This window comes from Cetorhinus maximus, chromosome 24, assembly GCF_964194155.1.
Source record: "Cetorhinus maximus chromosome 24, sCetMax3.hap1.1, whole genome shotgun sequence".
In the NCBI taxonomy this organism is placed as follows: Eukaryota; Metazoa; Chordata; class Chondrichthyes; order Lamniformes; family Cetorhinidae; genus Cetorhinus; species Cetorhinus maximus.
In genome coordinates, this window is record NC_135902.1 from 18,402,417 (window position 1) to 18,428,867 (window position 26,451).

The 26,451-nt window shown below is 42.5% G+C and overlaps 1 protein-coding gene across 2 annotated transcripts in view; it reads right to left on the reverse strand.

The window, feature by feature from the left end:
* Positions 1–1,534: 1,534 nt before the first annotated feature.
* The window catches only part of tmem94 (transmembrane protein 94), a 105,129-nt gene continuing 80,212 nt past the window's right edge, over positions 1,535–26,451 (reverse strand). The window contains exons 24-31 of one of the 2 annotated variants that reach the window (XM_078570786.1): positions 22,490–22,567; positions 21,578–21,663; positions 16,879–16,960; positions 14,948–15,093; positions 12,647–12,741; positions 8,238–8,331; positions 6,676–6,846; positions 1,535–3,176 (exon numbers count right to left, since the gene is read on the reverse strand). In XM_078570786.1, the coding sequence (XP_078426912.1) occupies positions 3,104–3,176; positions 6,676–6,846; positions 8,238–8,331; positions 12,647–12,741; positions 14,948–15,093; positions 16,879–16,960; positions 21,578–21,663; positions 22,490–22,567 (825 nt within the window). In that variant the 3' untranslated portion in view covers positions 1,535–3,103. Of the gene's footprint in view, positions 3,177–6,675; positions 6,847–8,237; positions 8,332–12,646; positions 12,742–14,947; positions 15,094–16,878; positions 16,961–17,064; positions 17,295–21,577; positions 21,664–22,489; positions 22,568–26,451 lie in introns of those variants that run through there. The other variant, XM_078570787.1, reaches the window with a different exon arrangement.

Here is a 26,451-nt window from a genome sequence, read left to right on the forward strand (position 1 = left end):
TCATTGCATCTGTACAGCTGGATTTATGGATTTAAAAGGTAGGCTTTGGCCATGTTAAACCGTTAAGAATTTTGCCTGATGCCAGCAGATTTTACAAGGACAATGCATCAGGGACATTACAGCACAATCTCTACCCTATAGGAACTGGCTGGGAACACCTTTAGTCAATCCCTGGGTACAATTTGCGAGTGGGTGTCACTCATTCTTTCGTTATTTGTCTGGTTGACATTGCCTCAGCATTGAAACTTATAATAAATTCTCCAATGATCTTTTGCTAGTTCTAAATAAGCCTGATTTTAGGGTCAGACTTGATTAAGACCCTATAGCTACCCCATTCCCTGAAAGATGAATTAGTTAATATGAATTGTAAACCCTAAATATTGATGTTTCTATGCCATTCTGCTGCATTGCACACAATGGCTTCCTGGTTGGGACATCTCTGTAATGGGAGATTACATCAAGGGAGCACTTTGCTTCAGTCTCCCGTGTCATGTACAAACAGTCAAACAAACTGACATGGGAAAGAGGATAGGGTTGGACTTGCCTCTCACCACCCCAGGAAGGGGGCAGAAGGGGAAAAAGTTGGGTTTCAAAATTAATTGAAACACTTACAGCGGTGTGATGATAATGTGACAGAATGCCATACTCAGCATAAACTGGATCTGAATATAAAGCTTGATGAATTCTGAAAGGACTGTCACATAAAATAGATTCACGATCAAAAAAGGCCTGGCTTCTTGCCTGAAAGACAAACACCCAAATCATCAGTCATAGTGAAGTACGAGCATGATGATAGTCTTGGGATGAGTTGATGTGGTTTTTCAAAAGCAAACAATTGTCTATAATCACTGAATTGAAGTGGGTTGCAAGATATCTGATTTGGCACATGTGTGGGCTTGTGCGTGGATATCCACAGGCATGTATGTAATGCACAAGGTTAAACAAGCATTTGCTGAGCAGGCAGGCAATGTTCCCATCTCTTAACCTCTACTGCTTTCACCATCACACCCTTCCCTGCTGGATTCAAAACACAAACTTACTGGAATTCACTGTCTAGAGTACATAGTGGGTAAAAGTAACATTTCACACACACCATGTATCATGTGATCACTACATGTCATTAGTACCAACTCCTGCATTTGTACTGCTTTTCACACTATATGCTGCTAAATCCTACCACATTTGAAATGAAGAAGTCCATAGCATAGTTAATAAGGTATGTGGGCAATAGAGACAAAGGGCAAAATAGGCTCTTGGTAATGTTTGCGGACCTCCCAAATGCAGAATTGTACACCTATTGGCACATATATTGCAGTGACATCTCTTGTATGGTGCTCACTGTTTAAGTGCAGCTGTTGACATGATCCTCTCTGGAAATATAAAATTGTTTCAAGCTGTAACAAATAAATAGAGGCAAGTGGAAGCTGGAGAGAAGGACAATGATAGCAGGAAAATTTGATCATAATTACAACAGCCTTATCAGAAACCAGAGGACCCTGAGCAGTTAGGAACTAAACAAGTACTTGAAGCCCAATATTTCACAGTATTATCGATTTAATATTAAACGGCCCAGATGACTATTTCACATTAAACATGATCTTTTTTATTGCATATCTGAAACTGCAGGCTTTCAATTCTTTACCAATGTGGAGAGAATGTCTTCCATCACCTTCACTTTAAACTAAGGGTGTAACAAACTTGAATATGGGTCCATTGTAGCCCCCCTCACTCATAGCCGTCCACAGCCGCTAAATGCAGAAGCTGTGATGACTCGTCTCATGTTTGTTACAGACTTTGAGCAGCTTATTTTACCCAGTGTCTTTAGTCCAGTGCACATTTTATTCTGGACGGTGTGGAAATGTAGAAACCTGTATTAGCTGAATAGAAAGATGAAAAACTTCAGCATTAATTCGATGTGGTGTTATGACATGGAGCTGCAATCCACTAGGGGGGAAAAAAGACTGGTGTGTAGATAGCATGGGAACACAAGGATTTGGCCAGTGCTATGATCAATTAGATGCCACTGGCTATTGATCCAGTCCACTTGTGCAGTCAATTCTTTTCACTGGAGTGTTCCCATAACTGAACAATCACAGCTGGGAAAGAAGGCAAGCACCGATCTGAAACATTTACCCCACCCCCACCAATATTCAGTAGAATTACTTCAGGTACAATTCACACTATTACTCCCTCTCCAATGAAATATAATCTGATATGCGCACACATACCTACCAACCCCAGTCAGATGGGTATTCACAGCTAGGCTTGACAAGGCAAATTCTGACCAGAATCCTGGAGTTAGTTACCTAAAGAGATCTTTCTTGTTAAAAAAAAATATAAAAAGTATCCCTAAGCAGCTGGTAAATAGGTCATGAGTGAAGTGGGGGGGTTAGGGGGTGGGGGTGGAACCTGTCTACTGCCCACTGCCTTGGCTGGCGTAGGAAGTCCCCATGGCAGGAAGAAATTTGAAAATTGAAGGTGGAGGAAACTCCTACTCTGTAAGACACTTCTATGGGTGAAACTCTCTTCATCACATGAGGTCATTACATCACAATGCTGCCAGGTGCATGGATTTGGGACTTCAAACCCACAATCAGTAAAGACAACCGATCCCCCTTGGTCAGCTTTCACAATCTGCCTGTGAAGTTACAACCCTTCAGTGAAGCAGCAGTTCCTCATCCTGTCACTGTGGTGTGACTCCTGGGCTCCATAGCCCAATAGACACGCGTGGTGGAAAGAAGCTACAATGTTAAAGTTATGCTCTCTCTCCAACGATTGGAGGTAGGTATTCAGACTTTACACCGGAGTACATCAATTTAATAAATCTTTTTTCCCTTTTGCTTGTGCTAACGTGCATTTCCAGGTGCCACTTCCTAAAGCACCGCATTCTGTATCTTTATGCTCCATGTATCTCTGTCCTAGGATATCTGGTAAAACCCATCAGTTGACACCAGGCTGGCAGCTTCCAGTGAGGTTCTGAAGTCTCCATGCAGTAATAATCTGGTGCTCATGGTCCAGCTGACTTAATAACCTGACCTAATTGAAGTCAGTTGAGGAGCTTCCCTGTAGTTGTCGATGTAGCTCTCTAGCACCAGGCCCAGCATCAGAATGGAGAATTCATTCCCAACTTGGTTTCGAACTGTAGCTTTTGCCTCTTCTGGTAACGGTCTCGCACTCTAAAGAAACAGGAGGCAAAGGAATGGGTATTTTTTCCCTCACAAAACATGAAATTAATCCAAAGCACCAAATTTAAGAAATTGGATTTTAAATATGGAAATTAAAAAAAAGACTGCGTGAGATGTTTCTTGGTCTGATCTGTCCACTGCATTTATCAAAGAACTACCACACCCCACATCCCCCAGATTGATTACTGAGGCATCTAATAACCTATGTGGGACACACAAATGTTTTTCAGTTTGTGGTGTTGCAAAGCAATTTAAAATTAGAGTTTCACGCAGATTTATTTGCCTGGTGTCAACTGCTCATAGCATGAGAAGATTACATCAAATTCTCAAGTTAAAATATTTAAATATTTAAGAACTTGACTGAAGTTGTCCTAAATTGTTCAATGGTTTGACAATGCCTCAATTTTAAAATTCTCATCCTTGTGTTCACATTCTCTTGGGCCTCACACCACCGCATCCTTGTAACCTCCTCCAACTCTTACCGCCCTCTGAGATCTCTGTGCTCCCATGCACATCCCCCCACTTCCTATGTTTCACCACTCGTGGCCATGCCTTCAGCTATCTAGTTCTGAATTCCCTTAAAACCTTTTTGCCTCTCCAAACCTCTCCTCCAATATGCTGCTTAAAACATACATGTTTGACGAGGCCTTTGGACACTTCTAATATTTCCTTCTTTGGCTTGGTGCCTGATTATGCTCCTGTGAAGTGCCACAAACAGGGGAGATGGTGGTGTAGTGGTAATACCACTGAACTATTTATCCAGAAGCTCAAGCTAATGCTCAGTGGACACAAGTTCAAATCCCAACTTGGCAGCTGGTGGAATTTAAATTCAATTAATAAATCTGAAATTGAAAACTAGTCTCAGTAATGGTGAGCATGAAACTATCATCGATTGATATAAAACCCACCTGATTCATTAACATCCTGTCCTTCAGGGGATGTAATCTGCCATCCTTACCTGATATGGCCTACTTGTGATTACAGACCCACAGCAATGTGGTTATCTCTTAACTGCCCTCTGAAATAGCCTAGCAAGCCACTCAGTTCAAAAGCGATTAGAGATGGGCAACAAATGCTGGCCTTGCCAGCGAGACCCACATCTCACGAAAGAATAAAGAAAAAAACCTATGTTAGATGCGCTATATAAATGCAAGTTGCTGTTTGGATAACCATTAGAATTTACTTGCAGCATTCATCAGCCACTAGCCTTACACGCTTGCAAGAGATTTACTGATTGTCAGGTATATAACCATAATTCACTTTAATGCAAATATTACTGCTCATCTCAGGAGGGTAATCATCCTTCCTTTAATTTTTTGGGTAAATTCATAGCAAACTGGCTGCCACATTTATTACATTACAACTGTGACTATACTTCAAAGGTACCCGATTGGCTGTAAAGCACTTTGAGAAGCTGGGTAATCGTGACAAACGCTATTTACACGAGTCTTTCCTTTTTCTCTGACATAGGCATCTCTGCTTCGACGATACGTGAGCAGCTCCTCACCGAGAAAATGCAAAGTAGAATTGCCAACTGGGAGATGATCTGACCTAATTCGTGGTCGGGCTTAATAAGAGAGCGTAAGAACTTAGAACACTGGTCCCCAGAACAGACTGTGTTCAGGCATTTGACTGGGAAGAGTTTGCGAATAAAGGTATTGCTGCATTATCCCTGCTGTATATAAATCCACGATGAACATTTTAAATTTACTCTCAGGATATGGGTGTTCCTGGCAATGGTCGGCACTGTCCATCCCTAGTTTGATACAAGTAACTGGCTTGCTATTCCACTTCAGAGGGCAGTTAAGAGTCAACTACTGCAGTCACATATAGGTCAGACTGGGTAAGGACAGGTTTCTCTACAGAATATTAATGAAATTAGTTGAATTTTTATAACAATTTCATGGCCATTTTTTTTTTTTACTGATTTCTGTCTTTTTAAAAACTGAATTAAAATTCTTAAACTATGTTTAGATCTGAACTCACGTTCTTTTTTATTCGTTCATGAGATGTGGGTGTCACTGGCTGGGCCAGCATTTAATGCCCATCCCTAATTGCCCTTGTTTAGAGGGCATTTGAGAGTCAACCACATTGCTGTGGGTCTGGAGTCACATGTAGGCCAGACCAGGTAAAGACAGCAGATTTCCTTCCCTAAAGGACATTAGTGAACCAGGCGGGTTTTTATGACAATCAGCAACGGTTTCATAGTCATCACTGGACTTGTAATTCCAGATTTTTATTGAATTCAAATTCCACCATATGTCGTGGTGGGATTCGAATCCAGGTCCCCAGAGCATTACCCTGGATCTCCGGATTACCAGTCCAGTGACAATGCCACGATGCCAACATCTCTCCAGCGTCTGGATTCCGGGTTTTCTGGATTATTAGTCCAATAACATAGTTCATTCTTAAAAATATTTTTGGTTCAAGGGTATGTGCTAATCATACTAACACACCAGTTCGGAAGGGTTACTGAGCCAGTCTGAGAGATATAAATTAACCAATAGGAACTGTGCCTTGGCTGTAGGATTGAATTTTGTCCTTGAGTATCTCCTTTAACCTCTACCCCCTCTCTCAACAGTATCTATTTTTTTCAAAAAAAATACTTAAAATCCAGCAGGACAGAAAATGTTTCCAACCTCAAGAAACAAGTCAGTTATTTTAACTCCATATAATCACGTTACCAAATTGTGGAGAGAGGTTATGAAAATTGCCTGCATAGAGTATAAAGGGCCCAAATTGCAGGATGCCACCAAGGTTCAAAGGATTGAGAATCTGAAGTAAATTTAGTGGCAACCAAATGGTGCCAAACTTGAATGAAGGGTCTACAGCCAAGCCATTAACCTCCATACAAGCATCAAGTGTACCTGCAGCATTTTCTTCCCTAATGAACTCCAAAAGGAATGGGGAACTGAGGGAGGTAAGGAACTAGGAAGGACCAAGGATCCAGAAGAATGGGTAGAAAGGAACAAATTCAAGAGAGGGGAAGAGACTTAAAATAAAAAGGCCAGTAGGCCACACCAAGATGTTCTGCAATGCTCTGCAGAAATGGGTCTAATACACAGCAGCACCTTGTGGGATGCCAAAAAGGTGGGTGAGAGATTAACCCAGGGCACTGCAGCTTCCTGTGGGATACGAGAGGGGTAGGAGTGAAGTAACCCAGGACTCTGCAATATCTGATTGCTGACCCAGAGGACCCAAGAAGATCTGCAACAGAATGAATTAATTCTGCAAATAGTCTCAGCTTCACAAAAGTAATGATTTTTATAAATGTATTATAACATTTCAACAGGAGAGGTTAAGCCCTTTTTAAAAAAGAAAACTATGAATGAAACTTTCTCACATAGAGACATCATATCTTCAAGGCAAACTCTTTCACCACAGGTGCTGAGGAAGTCCCCAACATTCCTGTGGGAATGACATTGGTTATAAATTGACAATGGACATCGGAGGCAGAAGCCTCTTTACTCCTTGTAAGCAGTGCACTTACCGAATTTCATGTAGCTTGACCACTTCATTAATTAACATCACTAGAATGACAGACAGGAAACCAAGGAGCCAGGAGATCAACGGGATATCCTGCACATCAAAGGTTAATGGGGTATCCATATTCTTCCAGAGTTTTAAATCCACCATCACCAATATGATTTGACCCACTATCCTGGAGATTATAAGCAATAAAGGAAACTAATTCAATCACAGGCTAAGAGTCAGGCTCACAAGTCCATCAGCCCTTTGGCAGTCAATAGCAAGACAATTTCTCCATCATTTGTACTTACACAGAATTTCACAGTCCAGAAACAGACAACTTGCATACTTCATCTAACCTTAATAACATGGCCTTTTATTCCTTTCTGACTCATGTCAATATCTAGCTTCCTTTAAATGCATCTAAGCTAGTCTCAACTATTCCATATAGCAGCACATCCGACATTCTAACCACGCTGGGTAAAGAAGTTTCTCCTGAATGCCTAATAGAGCTTCTGAGTGGCTGAGTTTTGGACTCCTCTTACCTTCTCAAATTCCTTCATAATGTTAAAAACCTCTGTCAATGGTCCTTGAATATTTTTCTCCCCTGAATTTTTCTCCTCTCAGGACATTAACTCCTGCCAGCTGCCATTCTACAGGCAGTGACTATTTGTTATGCATGGGGTAACAGTTTGAGAGAGCATGCCATCAACACTGAGCGTGGAAGCAAATTAGGGTCTAAGTTTGATCTTGCCAATATACCACATTTTATGGGCATTACAGGATCATCAATAATCGTGGAATCCCAAAGTGATTTTCAGCACCCTTACTAACCTACGAGGGGTCAATTGTAGCTCCTACAACCTACCTATCCATCAATCTATTTTTGGGTAAGATCAGTTAATTAAACCTGGACCTTTCCAGTTACATACCACTCAAAGCCACACTGCACAGCCATTGGAAAAGCTTGTGAATATATTTGGCAAGTTTATTTTAATAAGAAACTCTACTTTTTCCCATCACTACACTGTTGGTGCTGAAGCCCAGACAGTCTCATGCCATATGTTGTGGGTCTGTGTTTCCAGTGGTCATTAAGAAATGCAATGCTACTTAGAACACGGCAAAGATTAGGCTGACCAAAAGAAAGACTTGGACAGTTTTAAATTATATCTCACTCCTCATTACCCTTGTATGTTTTGAAATCTCCTGAATATTATGTTCAAGGTTTTCAACTTATATCATATGGTATTTTGTAGAAACAAAGGGAGATAAACTTAGGAGTTTACCTTCTAATAGGTTCTTATCCCAGTACAGTAAACAGTTAATATAAATTAGGCTTGTTACCTTATTAATGAAAGCTGTTAAGAATACATTTTGATATATTCACAGGCTTAAGTGTAGAGTTGTACAGCTGTAATAGTACAGTAATGGGCAGAATGGAGGCAAGCTCTACCTTGTTCTGTATGTCAACTGGGAGTGCTGGAGGGCACATAGAAGGGGGGGATCTTCACTCTGCATTAACTACAGCTACACCTTACCTAGGGTGTGTTCCGGCTGTAAGTTCACTTATCTGATGATACTTACACAACAGGGAGAGTGAAGCACCACCATAAGTTGCTGAAGGGGCTTTTCCTCCACAGTGTTTTGGACCGATGAACATGGCTGATGGAGATGCATACTGCAACCAAGAGACAGTAAATTGGCAACTAATATGTCTACTTCATGCATTATCAATACAAAGTAGATTGTTTCTATACTTGTAGCTTAGGCAAAAGTAGAAAGATCTCAACTCTAAAACAGAATCATTGTATTTTTGCACATTAGTGCTGATCCAGAACACTCCTAAATACTATAAAGGTCAAGCAGATCGATTCATGGCCGTCTACGTTGTATGGCTGAAACCTAAAGATTGTTTGATGTTTACAGCTCCCCCAGAAACCACTAGGTGGAGCAGCCAGCAACAGAAGCAGAAGGGCCGGTAGAGATGAGGGAGGTTGTCATGTTTCCTCTGCCACTATCCAACTCTCTGATGAGGACTTGGGTTCAAGACAAAAGTGCTCCAACATCAGAGAGTGCTCTACACTGAATGCTACACTAACATTCCATATTGAGGAACACCTTCAATGGCAAAAGAACAATCTCTCTCACACCTGTAAAGAGCTTGGTTTGACCATCAGCATCAGGGAAGCGAATGTCAATACTGATGGATAGCCAAATAGCAATGAGAAGCTGGAAATTATTGATAGCTTCACATACCTAGGCTCTACAACCCACTCACTTGATGTTGAAATCAACACATGCATTCCAAATCTGCAGCTGCTATGTCAAGCTGAGTAAGTGTGTGAAACATCAACCAGGCTGAGAACACCAAACTGCAAGTCTACCTAGACTGTTCTCAGCGCACTCCTCTGCAATGGAGAGGCCTGGACAACATATGCTAGGCAGGAGAAAAGGCTGAACAGTTTCCACTCTCACTGTCTCAGATGTATCTTCGGCATTTCTTGGGAGGACAGGGTCACCAACTCAGAGGTCCTGGAGTGCGCTAATTCCATCAGCATACACTCATTACTGAGTGAACAACGTCTGACTGGCTTGGCCATGTTCATCGGATGGATGACGACTGGATAGCCAAAGACCTTCTGTATGGTGAGCTGGTCACTGGGCATGACCTCCTGGGTGTCCATACCTCTGCTACAATGGCACCTGCAAGCGAGATATGAAGATGGCAGATATTGACATGGACAACTGGGAGACAGTCGCTGATGGCTGTGACCCCGGGAGGCTGACTGTTTGTTAGGGTATTGGAAGAGTTGAGCAGAAACGAAACACTCAGCTGGCCAAGAAGAGGACCCATAGAAAATGAAGGCCAGTGAATCATGCACCTTCTCAGCCCACTACCTTCCTCTGCAGCAAGTGTGGCAGAGACTGCCATGCCAGAGTGGGGCCCCGGAGCCACACTAGACGATGCTCAACACAGTTGACCAACACGTTGCAAACCATCGTCTCAAGAGATGGAAGGCTGCCAAGTTACTATCCAAGCTGTGGCCGTGTAGTTCAGCTACCTGGTGCTTAGAGGGCGGCATACAGCACACAAACAGAACTCAGTGGTGAAAGTTCAACAATGATGATGATCCAGGAACCTACAGAAATAACTCATGAATGACAACTGTTAATGAGTTATGGAACAACTCAACTGCTTGCTTGTCATATAATAATAGGCACGATTGCTACAGTTGGTGACAAGGTATATTTTGCAGGTGAGCTCCATGTAGTGCAGTACACAGCAAGTGGTTAGGATCTGGAATGCACTGTCTGAGAGTGTGGCAGAGGCAAATACCATCACGGTTTTCAAAAGGAAATTGGGTAAGCACCTGAAGAGAAAAATTTGCAGGGCTACAGAGAGAGGGCAGAGGAATGGACCCAGGTGAATTGCTCTGGCAGAGGGCTGGCATGGACACAATGGGCCAAATGGCCTCTTTCTATGGGCAAACCTATCAGTGATTCTAGGTTGATGCGTTCAACTGCTCAGGTGGCAGACTCTCAAGACTCAAAAGTGGCAGGACAGCACCAACAGCAGTCTCAAGAGCAAATTGGGGCCTGGCCAAAAGATGTGTGGACACCAGAATCACAGTGCAGGAGAGGCCCTTCGGCCCATCGAGTCTGCACTGATACGTGAAAAACACCAGCAAAAGGAGACGAGGAAATGGAAACAGAAAAAGTACATTTTAGAAAAAAAAAATACACAGAAGTACATTCATTTAATCTGCATTATTTCAAAGCCAGCCTTAACCGTGATGGATACTTTAAAATAGCACAGAGGAATTTGCACATTACCCAGTGTGTTAGTGTGTGCATGGAGGAAAATGAAAGCCAATAACATTGTCCTAGTGTTAGGATAATTCCAGAAGAACTAAGGTGCTTGCAGTGCTGTAGGCTTATAGCTTTACAAGATAATAAGTGCATGGGCAAATGTTCATTCTAATGCCCAAATTAACAAGTAGTTTTCACAACTTGTTGAAACTTCCTATATATTAAGTTAGTATCATCGTGGTTGGGAGGCAGGCCAGAAGCTATTAGCACAGTAAAGGTGGATTGTTAACTGGTACCTATATACACAGGGAGGTATCAAGCCTAATGATTAAACTCGTCTGTCTCTTCAAGAATGGAAAATTGCACAACTCTCTCCTAACTTATGCAAAGCATCTTTTTTAATAAGGAAGATAAACACCAATTGTTTGTGACTGCTCTCCCCACAAATCACCCATTTCCTTTTGCAAACTGCTTGCAATCGGATATCGCATTCCGGCTAGGGAGACAGGGCTGTTTTCAATTGTCCCCAACATTGCTGAACCGCCCTCAGAGTCTATAATTTCTGAGCCTCAGAAGCCAGAACTTGGATTAGAATCCACATAGCAGAAATTTTACTGCCATGCTGCCCTCCGACTGCAGAAATGACACCAAATGCGCTTAGCATGAGCTCAACATTTGGAAGCTACATTCAGGACAACCAACACCAAATGAATGCATTTTTGATTCAAGGTAACAAAACAAAGGGTGCATACACCATCTCTCACTGTGCACTGTCCTGGTTGGACTGGTAAATATGCCTCAATTACGTACTACCGTCTTATCTGCTCAGGATGATTACATAGATGTAATCTGGTGGCAAATGCCACCCACAGACAGCAGCACTTTTGTCTAAACAAAAGCACTAAGAAATAAAACGTGTTATAATTTGAGTGATTGAGCATGCTATGGCACAATCTGTAAATTGGTCTTTTTTATCCTGCACTCTATTCATTGAAACTTTGATCCAAGTACAGTACCTCTGGGCAAACCAATTGAATTTAGTTGGATTTGAGTTAATCTGTGTAAATCGAGATGTCAGTTCACCACTAAGCCACCCTTCCCTGCTGAACAGGAATGATTTGTGCAATCAATGTTCTGGCTACTACTTGAAAGATTTAATTTGAACGTTTTGGTGGAGAACCTGCACAAAACATTGCAACAGCCTTTCCCTTCATAATTCAAACCATTTACAAAATCATATTCCTCTTTCACCCTCATCTCCAGCTACATCTCCCTAAACCACTTGCTTGTGCCCAGCCTCTGGGGATAATACGGAGTGTTGGAGAAGAATTGTCTGGTGGTTATTGGTCTTGGGGTGCTTCGTTGCTTTTGCTTAGCCCAGGGGTTAACATGGCTGGGGAGGGGAGGGGAACTCTGTAATGGTGACGCTACAGCCATTATGAGATCTGAGGCAATATCAATGGAGCAGCTGGTCTTTTCCTGCTGGCCAATCTTATATATTCTGATATATTATTGGGTTTCTTTTCTTTAACCTGCAACTGCTCACATTATTAACACATGACAAGGAGAGCAACTGACAATGAGCCTGCATGGTGTCATGGCACTGGATGGAAATGCATGATGTAACTCTAATATCTCACATAACCAAAATAAAATATTGGCTGTTAAACATGTAGATGTCAAGATATCTAAAAACAGGTGCATTTGGATCTAGTCAACAAAAGTGGATTTTGTGACACTTTACCCACTTGCATGCATCAACATGAGGCAGGAGCTTCAAATGCAAAGTTTTTCAATGGACTGACACAGTCTTTCAATGAGTGAGACCAGAAGCCTTACAATTTAAATCAAATCAATTTTTCCACAGTGAACTGTGAATTCTAGGTTTGCAGACACCTCTAACATGCAAATTGAAACTAATTTACAGACTAATGCTTGATATTTTTAGTTACCCAATAAACCCAGCAGTGCTATTTTATAGGTATTTAGCTGCTCAAGTACAGATCTAGACAACATCTGGTGAATGGCAAAGCAACACCTCCTAACATTAACATTAACTCCAGCCAGTTATCAATTCTAGAGAGAAACTAGATTCTTCCTGAGATATTAGGATAGAACAGTGTTATGGACTGATTTGAAAAACTGGGCTATTGCTCTTCCAGAGAACATTTGGTTTCTCTTACCTGTGTGCAGAACAATGAAACAGGCCATCACCTTCTGAGCCAGCAATAAGCCATTGGAATACTTGTCAAACCACATAGGGGCTCCCTCTGCAGAGCTAAAATAAAACCATAGCATCATCATATGGCTACATGGACTTTCAATGGTTTCAAGGCCCCCTCACTGTGCAGGGAGAGCATGCAACAGCAGTTCAAGGAAGCTGTCCCTCCTTGTTAACATATGTCTGGTTTACAATAGTAACTGCCCACAGTGGCAGCCTTGAGACTGGCAACCTTAGATGTCAGAACTCAAACCATGAGAGAACCCCTAACCTCGCCACTGGATGGGTTAAAGCATCTCATATATTCTGGCACTGCTGTTTACATCAACATGGCATGTTTCAGTCATCACACACACTACTAAACGTGATCACACTGCTCTATTCTTCCTCTTCACCTGAGGGTGGCGAACTATGCTGATGTGCAATTCCTCTGGTACACCTTCAGTACCTTGCTCTAGTGGTTATTCTGAGAGAGATCAGGATATACCTGATGATGGAGGGTGCAATATCACACCAGGTGCTTTCAGGTTGGAGCCATCAGGAATGGCGACACTGACTTTTAACCCTTTCTTAGATGAGTGATGTTGAGGCCACCTGTAGCAATGACCTTGATTATAATCAGCACAGACTCAAGGTCTTTGCACTCAGTATGGTTCAGTGTTACAGTATGTGAATTTGGGGGCCTAGCTGTACAGAGAAATTTGATCAGAATTTTTACATTGACGGCGACTTTGGGGTTAACATCCAGAATGTGTGTTGTTTGCTGATGGACCCAATGCTGGTAACTGAGTGTCGCCTAATGACGTTAGAACCTAATGTGGTCAATCTCCAGCCTATTAGTGAATAAACCACTTGCATAGCAACTGGACATATGTACATATTGATACCAAGAAAATTGTGCGGGGTTTTACTATGCAAATATGCCTTGTGTGTTAAATTCTTAAATCAGCACCTTTAACTACTAGTGAAAGACCTGTAGCCACTTGTATTTAATCCTATTGTTGCACAGCTCAAAACACTCTCTCCAGATGGAGCCCACATTTTGGAAGGACAGGATCTAGAATTGTACTTTGGAGGGGCAGGATTCTCACACTTCATACATCCCACTTTGTTTTACTGAAATCAATTTGATACTGGTAAATATCTTTTGCAAGCCAGCCTCCAAATATTTAAGAGTTAGTAAATATTAAAGCCACTTTTTACATTCAAAACTGTTGTGGAAGGTTATTTCCAAAGTCTTAGAGCATTTAAAACTCCGCACAGCTGATTTAACAGTGCCATCTATTGAACAACTGCACACTAAAATGCACAGGGCCAGATGCAGACACTGTACAGATGCTATAAGGTAAAGCATTACCTAGAACACAGCAGCTTATTTTGCAATGTCGAACAGAATGGGGGGGGGGGGGGGGGGGGTGGCACTATGCAGCCTTATCTTCAACTCATGCTCTCTGCAAGCATGGAATTGCCCAACAGTGGGTACAAATCTGGAAGATGTACTGATCAAGACTAAGTTATAAAGCGCTGCTTGTAGTCCTCATTTATGCCTTGCTTGACAAAAGCAGGGAAAATGCAGTGTATCCTGGCTTTCACTGCATGTTATGCTCTTTATAAACTATTTTCAGCCTGCCAGTTTATAGTATTGGAAGCTCCCAACTGAATAATCATCAGCCTGTGCCTGTCCATGTACGAACGAAGAGCACACAGTTTTCCGAGTTGCAATTTTTCAGAAGGGACCTGCATGGAAGCCTCAGTCAGCACTGACTCAATGGGTAACAACTCTCCCTCTCAAGTCAGAAGGTTGTAGATTCAAGTTCCACTCCAGAGACTCAAGCACAAAATCCATTTAATACTGAGGAGTGCTGCAGATTTGGAGGTGCCACCTTTTGAATGAGACATCAATCCAAGGCCCTACCTGCCCTCTCAGCTGAACTTAAAAGATCTCATGGCACTATTTGAAGTGAAGTAGTGGAATTCGCTCTGATGTTCTGGCCAATATTTATCCCTCAACCAACATTACTAAAATAAGCTGTGTTCACTATCGCATTACTATTTGTGGTGCCTTACTGTGCATAAATTGGCTGCACTGTTTCCTACATTACAACACTTCAAAGGTACTTAATTGACTGTAAAGCAATTTGGCACATCATGAAATCATGCAAGGTGCTAAAGAAATACAAGACTTTCTTCCTTAATGCACAGCTGCTCCTAGAGTCAATGGCAAACAGACAATTTTAACAGATTGCTCCTCACCCTCACTCACCTGTTCATTATGGATGAGCAGTTGGCAATGCTTGAGGAATTGGATTTTTTACAAAATTCTTGCAGCATAAACCCAAAGCAAATGAGGTAGGCAAAAATCGTGATGCTGAACTTGATCAGGAAGCACACTAGAAAGTGCTGCTGAGTCTGCAAACAGACCAGATAGGTAATGTTACAATCATCCCAAGGATAAGCTGAAATTTATATATCCAGTATTAGGATCACCTATGTTTAATTTTTAACAAAAGAATGATTAAATGGTTTGTTGCTGTTTGACAGGTTACAAATGTTTATATGTATCCCATGTAGTGAGACATGTTAATTACATGCTGCAATGGCACATGAATAAAATCTTGAAGAACGGTAAATCTGATTCGCAAATCATTTGCCACAGTAACAACCTGCTTGACAATTTCCAGACAGTCTTCTGGCAGTTTTCCTTTTCCTAAATAAAAACTTTTGTTTGCCGTTCTTTGTTTCTATGTCTATGTGCAATGGCATGGCCACATGAACACAATGAAGCAACAAGAGGAGACAATCAGACTCATTGTGCCCATCCTGGCTAAACAAAGGTGTATGACTGTGTAGATCACAAACTCGCCCACTACCAATGTGGGTTCTGGAACAGGAAAGAATCCTATGGTCCATTTGGAATACATGCTAGGTAATCTCTCTCAGACTCAATCAAGCAAGACTCCTGGTGTGAAGTAAATTGTTATAATCCCAGCTAACTAGCACTAGCAACTTGCTCTCCCCAATTGGAACTGTTCTTTTCTTTCAGGAACTTAAGTTTGGTTTCACAGAAATTTAAGTGAATCTATGCCCACGGCAAGTTCCAGCCCTCTACTCCAGAGGGCGATAACTGATAAAATAAGCATTTCCTGGTCCTCATTTTCTACAAATGTTGTTTGTGTCCCCTTATCCGATCATCCTTGGGCTTCTCAAATTACTTATTTAACCTAGTTAAATCCAATCATCATTTTAAAAGATCAATTGTACACCATACTAAGCCTATGTTTTTCTAAATAAATAGTAATTCAGAGATCCTATCACTGCAAGGGTAAGTACCCCTCTGGTTATCTCCCTCTGCAGGTTCTCCAGAGTCTCAATAATCACCATCATGTGCAGGCAGCAAACCTGGAAACTGGGCCTAATCCTGTCCTCACCCAATATCTAAATGTGAGCACAGTTAAGCAGTGGTTCACTGGATAGTAATTAGAAGTAGGGAGGCTGTTTTCCCCAAGATTAGGGAGGCTGGGTCCTCATGTAACACTTCCACCACTGCCCTAACTGAAATCAGGGAACCCTGCATTAACTGGGGATGGAATCTAGATCCTCCCCCATCTTAGCCCTATACTGTGGGAAAGGGGGTTGAATTTATGAAGCCTGCCATTAAGGGAGATCACACAGTTGGTTGTGTTGCAGCACTGGTATGGCAGTACAGTCTTAACAGTGGTTTTGAACCACGGGACCGGGGGTGGGGGGGAGCAAAGAAACTTGAGAAAATTAAAAGCACTAGGTTTCAGGCACATTTACCAAAGTGCGTTTTTAAAATTAAAATGGCAACATTCTTGTGGCCCCATTCCCTGAGATAACAGCGGATGTTTGTAAAAGATGGAGTGAGATGCTGTAAAATGAGTGGATAGCAGAAAAGCGTTTCACTGAATGGTTCAATTCCCCGAGAATCAATCAGAAAATTACAACATATTTTGTACTGCACACACGTTCTAAAGTGTGAGGTGAACTTTACGCAAGACTCTGTAGAAAAGGCAAATTATCAGAGATTTACACTTAAAGCTGTTACAAATAATTATGTTCAATCCCATATACAACCAACCACATAAAGCATTTCCTTATTTTTAATGGGGAAGATTACTAGATTGGTTTCCTAAAATAGGACCAGAGGTCTTCTATTGTTCAAAGAAGTCTCACCTTTTTTGGAATGAATACAAAGTTTTTTCCTGTTGCTACCGTCATCACAGAACTGTCTGGCGGCTTCCCCAGCAGAGCGGCACTGATGACAAAACAAAACTGACAATAAAAGCACAGTTTGGAATGATAACTTTTTTGCTTGCTTATATTTTTTTAAACCTCCACTTTCTGAACACTACTGCTCACCCATGAGAGTTTGCTGTAATTTTCTTGGCATGTAGCACATTTAGAATTTGAAACAATTTTTTATCTCATCTGCCATTTTGTTCCGCATCACGCGCCATTTACCAGTCGAGGTCATCAGAAGATCGATGTTCCCAAGCCACTCCAAAACGGTCAGCAGTAAGAGTGCAAAAAGTGGACACTGCTCAATGTTTCTCTTGCTCTCTGTTTCCTTCCTCAATATGGCAAACTTCCTACGTAGAGCAGAGTGAGGAAAACAATCCACTTCAGATCACAGAATGATGCAATAGTACCAACTGGCACTGATTGCTAACTCTGACATCCATCATCTATTCATCAATTTACTGGTTCTGTGGAATTTTGTTTCTGAACATAGAAACAGCAGTAACTCAGCTATCCCTTAAAGTCTGTTCCACCATTCAAGTAGGTCAAAGGGAACATAGAAAATAGAAGCAGGCCATTCGGCCCCTTGAGCCTGCTCTGCCGTTCAACTAGATCATGGCTGACCTTAATGCCATTTTCCCACACAATTCCCATAAACCTTGATGCTTTTAATATCTAAAAATCTGCCAATTTCTGTCTTAAACATACTCAATGATTGAGCCTCCACAGCCCTCTGGGGTAGAGAATTCCAAAGATTCACCATCCTCTGGAGTGAAGAAATTCTTCCTTATCTCAGTCCTGGTTGGCCTACCCTTTATTCTAAGACTGCCCTGGTTCTAGACCACCCTCAGCCAGGGGAAACATCCTTCCTGTATCAAACCTGTCAGGCCCTGTAAGAATTCTGTACGCTTGAATGAGATCACCTTTCATTCCTCTAAACTCCAGAGAATACAGGCCCAGTATCCTCAATGTCTCTTTGTAAGGCAATCTGCCATCCTAGGAAGCAGACTGGTGAACGTTCACTACGCTCCCTCCATCTTTCCTTAGGTAAGGGGACCAAAACTGTACAGAGTCCTCCAGGTGCAGTCTCAACAAAGCTCTATACAATTGCAGCAAGGCTTCTTTAATCCTGTACTAAAATCCTTAGACCTCTTTACTCCTGTACTGAAATCCTCTGGCCTATCTGCATCTCAACTCCATTTATCCATCTTGGTCATGATCCTTAACATCCCACTTAATAAAAACCATTCTATCATTCTGAGTTTTGAAATTTTCAATTAACCCCTGACCTCAAGAGCATTTTGGAGGAGATATTCCAGATTTCCATTAACCTTTGTACAAGCGTCACCCAGAACAGAATGAAGACAGAAAATGCTGCAAACTCAGGTCTGGCAACATCCACGGAGAAAGAAACAGAGTTAATGTTTCCGGATCACACCCTACTCCTGCTCCTATTTCTTATGGCCTTAAGGTCAACATTCCATTAGCTTGTTGAATTATTTTTCGATTCTGTTTATTTAGTTTTAGTGATTTTGGTACTGGAACCCCTAAATCTCTCAGGTCTTCCAGAGTTGCTAGCTTCTTTCCATTTAGAAAATCTTTTATTCCGTCTTTCTTTAGGTCCTGAACATGAAGTATCAAAGCTGTGACACGTGAGGAAACGCAACACCCCAGTTACTGTCCTGCCAAGAGTGCCAAAAAACATACTTCGAGCTGGACGATAGCTAGAAGGTAGTTCAACAACACAATAGATAGAGATATTTGCAGAGTTTTTCTGTAGGCCAACAGCCAGATTTAGTTTTGGGTTGTTTTGTAATTCAGCTCAGTGGAAGGATGCCATCCGGTATCCTGCTGCCAGTGTCCTGCCACGGGCCTTGGGAAGCTTCTACATGTCGTACAGCTTTCAGACTTACAGTCCACAGTCAGTAACATCAGTTCCAGAAGTTAGCCCACCCAGAATAGAATTATGGACACAATTTATTGAAACCCTGAACATTAATCAGTTCTCTACAGGTCTGACATTAATGAAAGGTTTTCTTGCAGAGGTAAATATGATGATGGATTGTTTAAAAGCTGACAATATTTGGAACACACAAATTGACCACAAAAGACAAATCTTTGCATCAGAAAATATTCATAACTTGGGAACGAAGCTGAGTTTTTGGTGAGTGTTGGGATGAGAAACCATTAACATCACAGGCTGCCCTGCCCTGCTGGCCGGTAAAAATCCAGAGCGCCTTAACCCTTTTGGGAGATATTAACCTGTCACAGAACAGTATTTAGTTAGGGACGGAAGAGACTGTAGCCAAAGTGCTGTCGTTAGCTTCATGTGCGGTTGGCTCAGAGAAGCCCGTCGGGGGCTGATGAGGCAGCTTAAGGTTGTTAGCTCCATGGGAGCAACAGTTGCTCAGTGCAGCAGAGAGTTGGGACTCAGGGAAGCCAGAGAGCTGGGGTCATGCTGTTGATAAGATGCTGGGATGCATCCTTGTGAATCCAGTATGATGCAGTTACAGGAGAAGTTGAGCAACTGGGAAGTGAGCAGTCGTTGGGGCAATCTGAGTTAGAATGGTTGTTGAGGGAAATCAGAAGCTCGGTCCTCGAAAGAGGGAAGTTGAAATCCTCTGTGAGGAAGACAGTTTTAAAGAATTTTGGTGACTCATGGTGATCACTGAGGTCTGGGTGAGTTGCTGAGGACTTCATGGGACTAGTCTTGGCTTGTCCGCCATTTAATGTGCAGTCTTGGTGTGTTCGACCTAATTCATGTTTACCTCATGTTAATTCTGTATGTTAGAGTATAAGATGGAAAGTATTGACTCATTGCTTTTTTGGCTTTTGTATGATAAAAATTCTTCTGTTTGTTTAAAACAGTGGGATCTTGTGGCTTTTTATTCTTCAAGTACATGGGATTTCAAATTTCATCTACCTTACAACAATAGTCACTGGTCCCTAACTGATCTGAACAAAATTTGAGGGTCTCATCCAGGAATGTACCAGAAAGTATTGACCAAATAACTTTCTGGGGACCTGGGGGCTGGGGTGGGGCAGGGGGTAACCACAATCTTGCACACTGGACACGTCCAAGGGGATCAACATTGCTCAAATTTCAATTGAAAATAAGTCAAAAATTGTTGTAGGGCAGAGGGGAAAAGTCCCCGTCATCAAATGGGGATTCCCATACCCTTGCACCATCAATTCTGCCAGTTAGTAGCACTAAATGGCCAGTATATCTGCCTTGCCAGATCCCATGGTTAATAAGTCAGGGTGAGCAGATGGGTGGTAGACATAGTTCAATATAGAGAAATGCAATAGATTCTGGGAAAACAGTGAAAGGAAATAAAGCAACAGCATGCTTTTGCCTTTATGAGTCAATTAAAGAATTTCAAATCAATATTCTTGTTCATTTTTATATGATGGGTTGTGAATCTTTAATTCTCTACCCACAGAGAGCTGTGAATGCTAGTTATTGAGTATATTCAAGACAGAGGTCAATCAATTTTTGGGTACTAATAAAATTAAGAACTATGGGAATAGTGCAGGAAGTTGCAGTTGAGGTTGAAGGTCAGCCATGGTTTTACTGAATGGTGGAAGAGGCTCAAGGGGCTGAATGGCCTCCTCCTTCTTCTTATGCTCTTATATTAAGTCACTGATATTCGCAAAGTGTTTGGTATTCTGATTCAGAATTTGTCAGTGAGGCCACATTTGCTAAAACCAGCCCTTTCCAAACCTCCAGGCCCACAAAATCCAAACAAGGCAAGTGCAAAAAGGAGTCTGACTTCCAGGCTCAAGACAAATTAATTAAAGACCATAATATCATTTAACGGGAAATTGTGTTAAGTATTTGAAAGTAAAAATGCAAATTAATATAGGCTCAGAACAGGAAAATGGGATTTAAGTGCTGCCTAGGATATATCCTCTATTTCTACATTCATAATTAATATGTGTATATAATACTTGCATTGCGCCTTATAACTCAAATCAAGCAGTCTGAACCAGAGTTTGTAAACTAACAGCTTGGAAATTAAACTTTTCCGCTCTAATATTAGAGGGTCAGGACTTCAGTTAATGGATATACTGGTGACGCTGGGATTGTGCTCTCTGAGCAGAGAAATTTCAGCTGAAATTTAATGGAGGTTTTCAAAATCATGAAGGGTTTTGCTAGAGTAAATAAGGAGAGACAGTTTCCAGTGGCAGGAGGGTCAGCAATCAGAAGGCAGATTTAAGGTGATCAGAAAAAAGTGACAGCGACATGAGAATTGTTTTTAACGTAGTGAGTTATGATAGTCCAGTATGCACTAAAATGGTTATGGCATCAGGAACAATAACAACATTTTAAATAAAATTGGGGAAGGGGAAATATTTGCGGGCCCACGGGGGAAAGAGCAGGGGCAGGGCAAGATGGGGCAAATTGGATCGTTCTTTCAAAGAGGCAGAATGGCCAAATGGCCTTCGCCTGTACTGTATCATCCTGACTCTATGATTGGAACAGAGATTTTAAATATTCTTTCACCAGAATTTCTATTCTCTCATCACATTAACCTGCTCAGTTTATCCCCATCAGGAGCAGTCACTTAATCAGTAATTACAGTGAAAACTTGTAGTTTTTTTTTTGATTGCTGGCAGATTGCACACTTACCTCAGTAAAGGGTAGCAGAAGCAGGACAACCAGAGAACATCAGTGGTGCCGATTGGTGGAGGCAGCTGAACCAGACAGGCCAGAAACTGCTCAAACACAGAGAGCCCAGTATTAACAAGGGATCGCCTTGTCCTCCAACAACGCACTGGTAAGCAAATGTGACCGAAATGCTGTGCACAATTATGTCAGTGACATAACCCAGCAGACAATATTAGGCGCACAGTTAAAGCATTATATGCTCCCAAATAGATGCCACAATTTCAATCCCGGTCTTCAACTTTACTCTCAATATTCCTGGATAACTAGATCAGGAATCTTCTCAATGGTTCAATGATAAGCATGGTGGCACTGAATAATGGAGACCAAAAAGATTGCTTAATACACAACAACTTGTGCTGTGTGTTAAGTGAGCCAACTTCAACTTGAGTAACCCCTGGGAATGATCCTAAGCTAAGGGCAATATAAAAAAAGAACCATGGTTCCCACACCCGAGTGACTCTTGCTGGAACATACACATACATGGATATCCAGGGAGGGCTGGTTATTAATCCCTTGCAGTCGAACATTTCATCAACATTTAACATTCAAGGCTCATGTCAAAGATGGCTACGTGAGTTAGGTACAAGATAGGGGTTCTTGAACAGTCAGACTCGAGGCGAGTCTGAGGGAGAGGCTGAGGGAAAGCTGGCTGGAAGTGAGTGTGTTCAAGAATGAAATACAGCACACTCCACCACAACGATGAATATATAAAGGATGAGTCTTTGGGTCACCAGTTACCTTAATTTCCAGCCTTGTACTCAAGTGTTTAAAGGCATAGGATGCTTCACATTTTGGAAGCAGCAATAAGAGGCTAAAGTAGAGGCTGAAGCCATTTTGGGTGAATGTTGAGGAAAAAAGAACTGATTTTCCCACCTGAATGAAGACAAGAGTAAGCTGACATTGTAACAGGAAGAGGAAGCATTTCCTGATTCCATACGTTGTGTGCCGAGCCTGTGAAAAAACAGGAATGCCATTGGTTAAATTAAACTGGAATAAAGGTTTGTTGTTTGGACTACATAATTTGCATGCTACACATAAAAACGAGTGAGCCAGCCCTGGCTGAGGGGGGTTAGGCATGCCAGCCCCAGAGATGGTGGGCGAGCCCTGTCCAGGGGCGATGGAGGGTCAGTATTGTTGGGTGAGTACCGTCAGGGGGAGGGACGGGAGGAATTGTTTGGGGTGGGGAGGCAGTGCAGTGTTGAAGTTGACAGCTCCATTTAAAAACTCTGCAAGTCAAGTTACTGCAGACAGACCTTACGGGGCATGTCTGCAGTCCATGACGAAAATAGAGGACATGGCTTCACTGCAATGCCACTGCCACTTGACTTCCTGGCTCTGTCGTTCCACTGGATCCCTGGAGCTAGCACTGGAAGGTACAAAGGCTCCAGCGTAAAATGTAAGCGGGCAGTTTAAATTGCAGTCAGTCAATGGCGAGCGCATCCACTCCGCCGCTGGCTGGAAGGTTCAGGCTACTAGCTGGTCAGTCCATTCCTATGTCATTACACAGTGACATTCAGCTCCAATTCTACTCCCGATTGTCATCCAAGGATCCTTTCTGGAGGTCAGGAAGACAGGGCTGGGTTTAGTAATGATGCCTTCCATGGTTGAATGCTACATTTGAAAACAAATAATTTATTGGCTGTGAGACTTTTTGGGATATCCTGACATTATATAAATGCAAGTGTTTCTATTTATTTCTTACAGTTCTAGAATTATGATTAATGACCCATCTTAAATTACCATGTTTTTCTAAGACCCTGTATACTTATGGCAGGTAACCTCAAAGCCAGTTAAATACTCTCAGTGACTAGACGATGTCAAGTGTTAACAAAATCTAATTTGATTCGGGTTCATTGAAACATCTCCCTGGATCTCTCACAAACAGCTTTAACATTGAGAACATTAATAAGCTAAAACACTTGTGTACATTTAGACAGCACGCTGCCATTCAAGGATCCTGTTACCAAACACCAAAGATCATCACCAGAAATGGCACCACTTCATCAATAGGTCATGCATTAGACAAAGTAACAGCTTCAGAACTCAGCATAGTATTCTTGCCTCATATCGATTATGGCATGTGATCCTAAGGCCTCAGCGTATACACTTTACCAGCCTGCAGTCAGCACACAACCTCAAACAAATGACTAGTGTGGCTGCCCATGTTGCTTTGCACATGAATTTGGCTGTTGGTGTGGTACTGAGCCATACAGACAAGAGGCCACGGGTATGACGGCTGAAGTGTGTTGAATTAGGTGACACGCCATTCGGAGTGCAAACAATTATTCTCAGCACACTTCGACTAGGGAGGAGACTGAGATTCTTACTCCTGGTCGTCATCCAGGGGCTCTTGCTGCAAAGTTCACCATGGTGGAAGTCAGGGGAGGACAGGACTGGGCTTGGTTGTGAATGGTTGAATAATACATTTCCATCAGCCTTCCCTTCAACTCTGACATTCTACAAAACAACACAGATTGCCCAAATTAACTCAGGAAACCCACAATTGTTATTCAAGCTGAATTTTTATAAATAACCTCTACAAGCATTATCCATAGAGCTATGTTGATATGAGATTCTATGTGAGCTGCTCCCTGACTGCATGCATGCCCACAGCTTGGTCTTTCAGCAGCATGAAATGAATATCTGTCCAAGTATATCAGAGATGGATGGCCACTGTAATGACTGCCTTTGCACTGTGTTGGGCCCATTGACCAGAGAAATTAGCCATCTTTGTAAGATCGTCTTCATGCTTCAAATGGAAGTCTTCCCTCCACCCTGCAGAGGTGCAGCCTTTTTCAAACTTGCTCATGGGGAACAAGCAGGATGCTTGATGGGCACCCCATCCACAATCTTCAACACACACTCCCTCCACCACCGACGTACAGTGGCAGCAGTGTGCACCATCTACATGATGCATTGCAGCAACTCAACAAGGCTCCTTTGACAGCACCTTCCAAATGCACAACCTCCACCATCTCGAAGGTCAAGGGCAGCTGATGCATGGGAACACCACCATCTGCAAGTTCCCCATCAAACCACACATTACCCTGGCTTGGAACTATATCCCTGTTCCTTCTTTGTCACAGTAGGTCAAAATGCTGGAACACCCTTCCTAAAAGCAGTGTGGGTGTACCTAAACCACATGGACTGCAGTGGTTCAAGGTGGCTTACCACCATCTTCTCAAGGGCAATTAGGGATGGGCAATAAATGCTGTCCTAGCCAGCAATATTCACATCATATGAAAGAACAAAATAAAGTTCAGTATGCAACAAGCATGGGCACCAGCATTGATACACGGTGTGCTGCTCTTCTGATAGGGGAAGACACCCCACCTTTCATTGGCTGGTTTAGAAGTGGTGTGCAGTAAGTAACCAGGTAGTCCCCTAACCTCACCCCCAGAATATTCAAATATTAAGCCACACATGTGGGGGAACAGGTGGCATTGGCATGTGGAGATCCTATTTGATGATTGATTTACCAATGTGGATAATTCAGTTTTTCTCTTGATTCCATGTTTGTGATACACCTACTTCACACAATTTAAAAGGAAGGAGGCTCCTGAAATGGAGCTTTAATATCACACCAGCTCTGTCAAAGAGGTTATCCTTCTGTAATTCTTTTTTTTTTACAATTCATTCATGGGATGTGGGCTGCGCTGGTTGGGCCAGCATTTATCGCACATCCCTAGTTGCCCTTGAGGTGGTGGTGGTGAGCTGCCTTCTTGAACCGCTGCACTTCATGTGGTTTAGGTACACCCACAGTGCTGTTAGGAAGGGAGTTCCAGGATTTTGACCCAACTATAGTAAAGGAACGGCGATGTATTTCAAAGTCAGGATGATGAGTGACTTGGAGGGGACCTTCTAGGTGTTCCCATCTATCTGTTGCCCTTGTCTTTCTAGATGGTAGTGGTCTGGGTTTGGATGGTGCTGTCTAAGGAGCCTTGGTGAATTCTTGCAATGCATCTTGTAGATGGTACACACTACTGCTCCTCTGCATCAGTGGTGGAGGGAGTGAATGTTTGTGGATGTGGTGCCAATCAAGCGGGATGCTTTGTCCTGGATGGTGTCAAGCTTCTTGAGTGTTGCAGGAGCTGCACTCATCCAGGCAAGTGGGAGGTATTCCATCACACTCCTGATTTGTGCCTTGTAGATGGTGGACAGGCTTTGGGGAGTCAGGAGGTGAGTTACTCATCGCAGGATTCCTAGCCTCTGACCTGCTCTTGCAGCCACAGTATTTCTATGGCTAGTCCAGTTCAGTTTCTGGTCAATAATAACCCCCAGGGTGTTGATAGTGGGGATTCATTGATGGTAATCCCATTGAACATCAAGTGGCGATGGCTGGATTCTCTTTTATTGGAGATGGTCATTGCCTGGCACTTGTATGGCACGAATGTTGCTTGCCACTGGTCAGCCAAAGCCTGGATATTGTCCAGGTCTTGCTGCATTTGCACATGGGCTGCTTCAGTATCTGAGTCGCCACGGATGGTGCTGAACTTTGTGCAATCAGCAGTGAACATCCCCACTTCTGACCCTATGACTGAAGGAATGTCATTGAAGCAGCAGTTGAAGATGGTTGGGCCTAGGATACTATCCTGAGGAACTCCTGCAGTGATGTTCTGGAGCTGGGAGTACTACCCAACAAGCGCAACCATCTTCCTTTGTGCTAGATATACCTCCAACCAGCAGAGTGTTCCCCCCCCCCACCGATTCCCATTGACTCCAGTTTTGCTAGGGCTGCTTGATGCCACACTTGGTCAAATGAGGCCTTGATGTCAAGGTCAGTCACTCTCACCTCGGGATTTCAGCTCTTTTGTCCATGTTTGAACCAAGGCTGT